Source organism: Penaeus chinensis, chromosome 7, assembly GCF_019202785.1.
Source record: "Penaeus chinensis breed Huanghai No. 1 chromosome 7, ASM1920278v2, whole genome shotgun sequence".
NCBI classification, from domain to species: Eukaryota; Metazoa; Arthropoda; class Malacostraca; order Decapoda; family Penaeidae; genus Penaeus; species Penaeus chinensis.
The window spans coordinates 42,728,287-42,735,786 of NC_061825.1; the positions used below are offsets into that span (position 1 = coordinate 42,728,287).

The 7,500-nt window shown below is 41.4% G+C and overlaps 1 protein-coding gene across 26 annotated transcripts in view; it reads left to right on the forward strand.

The window, feature by feature from the left end:
• Positions 1 to 20: 20 nt before the first annotated feature.
• Positions 21 to 7,500, forward strand: part of LOC125027060 (longitudinals lacking protein, isoforms A/B/D/L-like) — an 81,563-nt gene continuing 74,083 nt past the window's right edge. For 6 of the 26 annotated variants that reach the window (XM_047615762.1, XM_047615764.1, XM_047615758.1 and 3 more), the window contains exon 1: positions 26 to 295. In XM_047615762.1, coding sequence (XP_047471718.1) covers positions 294 to 295 — 2 coding nt within the window. In that variant the 5' untranslated portion in view covers positions 26 to 293. Of the gene's footprint in view, positions 296 to 7,500 lie in introns of all 26 variants that reach the window. The other 20 variants (XM_047615744.1, XM_047615746.1, XM_047615745.1 and 17 more) reach the window with 7 other exon arrangements.

A 7,500-nucleotide genomic window follows, 5' to 3' on the forward strand; every position in this document is an offset into this window, starting at 1 on the left:
AGGTCTTGCAGAGATGATGGCAAATTACATCAGTTACCGACGTAGTTACTAGGTTCTACCTGACTCCAATCGGTCTGTAATTCGCCGAGGCACCAGAAAGCCATAAAACGATTCCCCGCAGAGATGTAAAGAAACGAAATGAACAAGAAATGCGACAGAATTTGTGGGTTTGGCACCTAGAGGCGAGGAACCAATGAGGAGCGAGGAGGCCAGGCGGCATCAGTCGGGAGAGGAGCGCAGTGAACCTAAAGAACTGTAGAAATTACAATGTGCTCGCTAATTTCGTGATATTAATGTAAGTAACTCGAGTTGTTGCCTTGTGGCGAGCCAGAGTTGGCCTTTAAGAGACTGTAGCTTCGTTTAGTCGTTGGGAATGAGCTGGGTGGAAGCGTAATGTGTGAATTTTCGTGATAAATTTCCGAGTGACGCGCAGCTTGGCCAGGAGAGGTGACGCCATCTTGGGCTCGCTGAGGCTTGTCCCGAGGCCCGAGTTGGATTCCGGGTATCTTAACGACCTACTCACTCTTCTCACGCATTGAATCTGAGATGAGGCGATGCCCTGATGATTACAAGACTTTTTGCACAGAAGGTGGTGGGGAAACAAGGTTCAAAACTATTAGAAAGGAGAGATTATAAGGCGGCTGTTCCTTTCCGGCTCCTCTGAGGGCTAAAGGGCGGAGGAGGAACGTCGTAAGTTATCATTGTAATTAGCTTAATTATTATAAAGTCGGTTAAGAGTTAGTTGTCGCCGTTAGAAAGTTAAACTTCTCCTGGAATCCTGTGCTAGATGTTTTCCCTGCTCCAGAGAGGTTTAGAGTATACTAGTAGTTTTACGGATTAATTAAGAGTACTTATATTCTGTTGTCATTTTTATGGGTTTCCAGTTATTGTTTATTCATGAGATGAAATGTATAATTAAAATTCATACTGTGGGATGATTATAACCACATCTACATCAGTGTGATTGATACATTGTGTATCTAGCATTCAGCATGGCTTTTGTGTCTGTCTAGGGTAGGAGAGCCCAACAAATGCTATGTATAAGTTTTCAAGACAAGTCTGGATACCTCCTAGGCAGTTTGTTAAACTATCTAGAACTAGTCTGTACCTTAAATCATTGAATTTGGTACCAATGGATTCCTTTCCATGTGTACTAAACAAATGTATCAGAATTAGAACTATGAAGATTCCCGAATTTACTAAGTAACTTGGGACAGAACATACAGCGGTGAGCCGTGTTTACTTTTGTGCCTAGGTTGAGAGAGCATTCACGTAGTACGGTATCTTGCTTGGTAGAAATGACGGAAATTTTGCATGTTAGGCTGGGGATGGGGGGGGGGTGGCAGCTCTTCATCCAGATGGTTTGAGGAGGCACAACCTCCAAACAATGACAATAACATAGGAATACTCTAGGATCTAATCCCTCCATTTAGCGATGATACCACATGCCCCTCCCACATTTTGGAGCTCTTTATCACCACTATCATTGCGTAGCATCAGTTAAAGCCACTATAAATCCATACTAAAAATCATAAAGAATCCATAAGTAATAACATTGCTTGAATTAAAGATTCCTATAAATCGAATGAGTTAGGCCAAACTTATCTTTGCTGAATTTTGTGCTTGGTAGTGATTAGTTGGAGTACACTGGGTTAGACTTGGAATAGTAGGATATCCAACACAGATAAAATGATTCAAGGGGATTTATTTAGAATGTACATATCAAGATAATGGGAAAAAATCTCATCTGGAAAGTTATTACATGCCTTCTTAACATTTTCCTAATGTTATTGCATATTCGCAGATGGGATGGGTGTTCAGATTGATTAAATGTATCTGAATAGGACCGTAGGGTATAAGTTTACAGCTCCCTCACCTGTTCGAGACAAAGTCCAAATGAATGAACCCCATCCTAAATATATAAAAGAATGACAGAGATTGCTTTGTGAACCACAAAGTTTTTTCTTCAACCACTGGACCCCAGCCTATTGCTGTATATCCCTAGCTAGGGACTCTGCACCCACACCCAGTTTTGATTGCCATTTCCTTTATACTAGTCCTGTATACTTTGGGTGGCTGCAGAATGTAGGGAAAGTTAATGCATTGGTTGTGAATTATGCATAGAATAGCACTACTAAATAAGCCAGCAGACATTTCCCAAAGTCCAGGTCTACACATTAACCCTCTGATTGTGGAATGCATAAAATCTTAAACTGGCTGTGGTGGATAGTGCATAGTGACATACCATGAGCTCTTCAGTGGAAGCTTGTCTTTGTCTTGATAGTTGAGACATTTGTTGGTGTTACTTTTAATTTTTATCACTTGAAGTGAAACTGGACTTTCTTTCTTCATAAGTTAGATTTAAGTATAAGCAAATACCTCCCTGATGTGTAAACTAGGCTCAACTGGGATATGGTCAATGTCAGCCAACGAATTTGCATTACTGGCTACTAACCAATTAGTAATACTGCAGTTAATGGGGTTAAGAGATGCCATAGCTTCTACTTCATGCTTCAGGAATGGTCAGCAATCCTCCATTTATATTTTATCAAAGAAGGGGTTGTAAATCATATTAACTTCATTAAGAACCAAGTCAAAGATCTACCTTGCCAGAATATATGGCATTGTTGGTCTTTGCAGGAAAGCCAAGCACAGAATCCATAGCATTGCTGGATAGCTGTTCTGGTTTAGATAATTACCCCAATCTGTAGGATCCGGATGACATAGGTGACATGGATTGAGTGGCGGGTGAGGGGAATGTCTTATCATGAAAAAAATTATGTGAGAGCTAGGGTGACAAGAATGTATCATCATGAGATATTATTGCTGAGTGACAGGTGATGGGGATGTCTTGCCATGAGTACACAAAGCTCTTTTAGGGTTATTAGACTGAGTGGGCCATTAGAAAAGGGGCATTATTTCTACTGGTAAACAAGGGTGGAATGAACTATCTGTGAGCATTGCCTGGAAGAGTACTCCAAAGAGAACTCTAGTTCAATGCAGAGGAATTGATTACTACCAATGGGCCACATGCTGAGGTGTTATAACAAACTGCTTGATCTGTGGAGTGTGGCAGTATGCCATGGTGATGCGCAAAAGCCCTATGAGCTGTGGGTTCAGCTTGATGTAGGGAACTTCCGCACTCAAAGTCGGCTTGTTGCCATTAATCTCCAGAGCGTTGATTAAAAAAAAAAAAAAAAAAAAATCTTAACCCATCAGCAAGGGGTTAACCCCTTCCCGATGGGTCACACCGTGAGGCGTCAAACAAACCGCTTGATCAGTGGTGTGCGGCTGTACACCGTGGTGGTGCGTCAAAGGACTACGAGCCGGTGATTCGGCTTGGTGTACCAAACTCCCACGCTCAAAGTCCGTGTGTTACCATTGATCTCCAGAGCGTAGAGTTTTTTTTTTAAGTTTTCTTCACCCGTCACCAAGGGGTTAAGGAAAATCAAATGTTACATTAACAGTAGATTGTTACTCTAACTCTGCTATTGCAGAGTTATAGACTACCTTATGAAATAATATCGAGTCTGCTTTATGAAAATATTCTATTACCATCTTAGTGCAGTATAAGAAATGACAAAATACAGACCTTGGATAATGGTAAAACAGTTTATGTAGAGTCAGAGTTATAGAGTAGCAAAGAGAAGGCAAGGAGTTTTGATATAGTGCATGATTGTTCATGTAATCCAGGCCTACAAGACACAAACGTAGGAATCACTACTCAAGTAAACCAAATGCTTGGATTTTGGTCAACCTGCAATCTGTAAAGCACCCAGATCAAGTTCTTTAAAGGGACTCTTGGTTGAAATGGCTCATTTGGATAAAACTTGTATATAATATTTACTTACCTGTCACCACCAACAGGACAGTGAAATGAGTATGTGAAAAAATTAGAATGCATAAAAAAGATGTAATACATGACAAAATTACCAGAGATGCCAATAGAATAGATGTTCAGATTTTTTTTTAGTCCTTAATTTGGTAATTCTTTACGATACAGATGCACTCATTAGAGAAAAAGTCCCTGATTCAAGGTCACAAATCTTTATCAACAGTCTTTAGCTACTGCGACTGGGTGTGCATTTAACTTCAAAACAAGTCAGGTACAAAATAACTTTTATAATAGATCAGGCTATAGAAGGGGAGGGGGGCAAATAAACTTTGGGAGCACAAAAGCATGAAAAAAAAAACAAATTGTCTTAACCCATTGGTGACGGGTGTAGAAAACTAAAAAAAAAATCTACGCTTTGGCAAACCACGGCAACGTGCCAACTTTGAGCGCGTGAGTTCGGTACATTAAGCCGAATCACTGCCTCAGAGCGCTTTGGCACACCGCCGTGGCGGACAGCCACACACCACATTTCGAGTGTATTGTTATGACGCCTATAGGTGTGACCTGTCGTGAAGGGGTTAAGATGCACCCTCCACTGCCGAAAAAGTAACACCAGCTGATGTGTTCTTAGCTATTATTTAAGTTCCATTAGTGTAATTAACTACTATTAGAACCCAGTTCAGGTTATGTTAGGAATTAGCTCCGGATAAACCTGCATGGACTTTTGCTTGTTGCAAACAAGTGTACAACATTTGATAATGATCTTACACATAATTGTTAATGTCCAAAGAACAATGAGATACCAGTATTAAAAAAATGAATATCACAATGATATATGATATATTTATTGAGATTATTGAGAAGTTGTATGCACATGAATAATGTGCAGTAAAGTGCTGTAGCTGATAAAGGGGTCTGTATGTGTACCAAGTATGAAGTACTAAGGTAAAGGGGTCTGTATGTGTACCAAGTATGAAGTACTAAGGTTTTAAAATGTAAGTGTAAACAATGATGATAATATTTCAGTTTGGCTTTGCTCTAATGGTTGATACTGTTTATCTCTTCTAATAGGTATTGATTTTTTTTTTTCCATTGTAAAGAGCATTTCAGTACAAAGTGGCGATGTAAAAGATAGATTATTTTTGATTCTGGAAAAATAAGTAAGATGTAGATTATTTTATAATCTTGGAAAAGACTCACCATGAGTGCACAAATATCTTGGGCGGTTTATTGGACTCATTTAGTGATTTTGCATTATTCCTATCAATGTAAGAATGTGGAATATAATGTCCGTGGTCGTGACTGTAGGAGAGCCGGCTCCATGCAGGATGCCATTTCCATTCTCAACGTACCATCTGGATAATGCAAACCTAAAGGCAAATATGGATATTCTGTTCTCTCTTGCTCTCTCTCTGTTGTTCTTTCTCTGTTCTCTCTTGCTCTCTCTCTGTTGTTCTTTCTCTGTTCTCTCTTGCTCTCTCTCTGTTGTTCTTTCTCTGTTCTCTCTTGCTCTCTCTATTGTTCTCTCTCTCTGTTCTCTGTTCTCTCTTGCTCTCTCTCTGTTCTCTCTTGGGCTCTCTGTTCTCTCTTTCTCTCTCTGTTCTCTGTTCTCTGTTCTCTTTCTCTCTTTGCCTCTCTCTGTTCTCTGTTCTCTCATGCTCTCTCTCTGTTCTCTGTTCTCTCTTACTCTCTCTCTGTTCTCTGTTCTCTCTTACTCTCTCTCTGTTCTCTGTTCTCTCTTGCTCTCTCTCTGTTCTCTGTTCTCTCTTGCTCTCTCTCTGTTCTCTGTTCTCTCTTGCTCTCTCTCTGTTCTCTGTTCTCTCTTGCTCTCTCTCTGTTCTCTGTTCTCTCTTCTCTCTTGCTCTCTCTCTGTTCTCTGTTCTCTCCTGCTCTCTCTCTGTTCTGTTCTCTCTTGCTCTCTCTCTGTTCTCTGTTCTCTCTTGCTCTCTCTCTGTTCTCTGTTCTCTCTTGCTCTCTCTCTGTTCTCTGTTCTCTCTTGCTCTCTCTCTGTTCTCTGTTCTCTCTTGCTCTCTCTCTGTTCTCTGTTCTCTCTTGCTCTCTCTCTGTTCTCTCTTGCTCTCTCTCTGTTCTCTCTCTGTTCTCTCTTGCTCTCTCTCTGTTCTCTCTTGCTCTCTCTCTGTTCTCTTTTGCTCTCTTTGTTCTCTCTCTTCTCTCTTGCTCTCTCTTTGTTCTCTGTTCTCTCTTTGTTCTCTGTTCTCTCTTGCTCTCTCTCTGTTCTCTCTTGCTCTCTCTGTTCTCTCTCTTTGTTCTCTGTTCTCTCTTGCTCTCTCTCTGTTCTCTCTCTTTGTTCTCTGTTCTCCCTTGCTCTCTCTTCTGTTCTCTGTTCTCTCTTGCTCTCTCTCTGTTCTCTGTTCTCTCTTGCTCTCTCTCTGTTCTCTGTTCTCTCTTGCTCTCTCTCTGTTCTCTGTTCTCTCTTGCTCTCTCTCTGTTCTCTGTTCTCTCTTGCTCTCTCTGTTCTCTCTTGCTCTGTTATCTGTTCTCTGTTCTCTCTGCTCTGTTCTCTCTGCTCTCTCTATTATCTGTTCTCTTCTCTGTTCTTGCTCTTTGTTCTCTGTTCTCTCTTTTCTCTGTTCTCTCCTTGTTCTCTGTTCTCTCCTTGTTCTCTGTTCTCTCCTTGTTCTCTGTTCTCTCTCTTCTCTGTTCTCTTTGTTCTTTGTTCTCTGTTCTCTGTTCTCTCTTGCTCTCTCTTTGTTCTCTGTTCTCTCTCTCCTCTGTTCTATCTTTGTTCTCTGTTCTCTCTCCTGTTCTCTCTCTTTGTTCTCTGTTCTCTGTTCTCTCTCTTTGTTCTCTGTTCTCTCTCTTTGTTCTCTGTTCTCTCTTTGTTCTCTGTTCTCTCTCTTTGTTCTCTATCTGTTCTCTCTTGCTCTCTCTTTGTTCTCTCTCTGTTCTCTCTTTGTTCTCTCTCTGTTCTCTCTTTGTTCTCTCTCTGTTCTCTCTCTGTTCTCTCTTTGTTCTCTCTCTGTTCTCTCTCTGTTCTCTCTTGCTCTCTCTCTTTGTTATCTCTCTGTTCTCTCTTGCTCTCTCTTTGTTCTCTCTCTGTTCTGTTCTCTGTTCTCCCTTGCTCTCTCTCTCTTCTGTTCTCTGTTCTCCCTTGCTCTCTCTCTTCTGTTCTCTGTTCTCTCTTGCTCTCTCTCTCTGTTCTCTCTTGCTCTCTCTCTCTGTTCTGTTCTCTGTTCTCTCTTGCTCTCTCTTCTGTTCTCTCCTCTCTCTCTTCTGTTCTCTCCTTCTCTCTCTCTGTTCTCTCCTTCTCTCTCTCTGTTCTCTCCTGCTTTCTCTCTCTGTTCTCTCCTGCTCTCTCTCTCTGTTCTCTCCTGCTCTCTCTCTCTCTGTTCTCTCCTGCTCTCTCTCTCTCTGTTCTCTCCTGCTCTCTCTCTCTGTTCTCTCCTGCTCTCTCTCTCTGTTCTCTCCTGCTCTCTCTCTCTGTTCTCTCCTGCTCTCTCTCTCTGTTCTCTCCTGCTCTCTCTCTCTGTTCTCTTCTGCTCTCTCTCTCTGTTCTCTTCTGCTCTCTCTCTCTGTTCTCTCCTGCTCTCTCTCTCTGTTCTGTTCTCTGTTTTCTCTTCCTCTCTCTCTCTCTCTGATCTGTTCTCTCTCTCTCTCTCTCTCTCTCTCTCTCTCTCTCTCTCTCTCTCTCTCTCTCTCTCTCT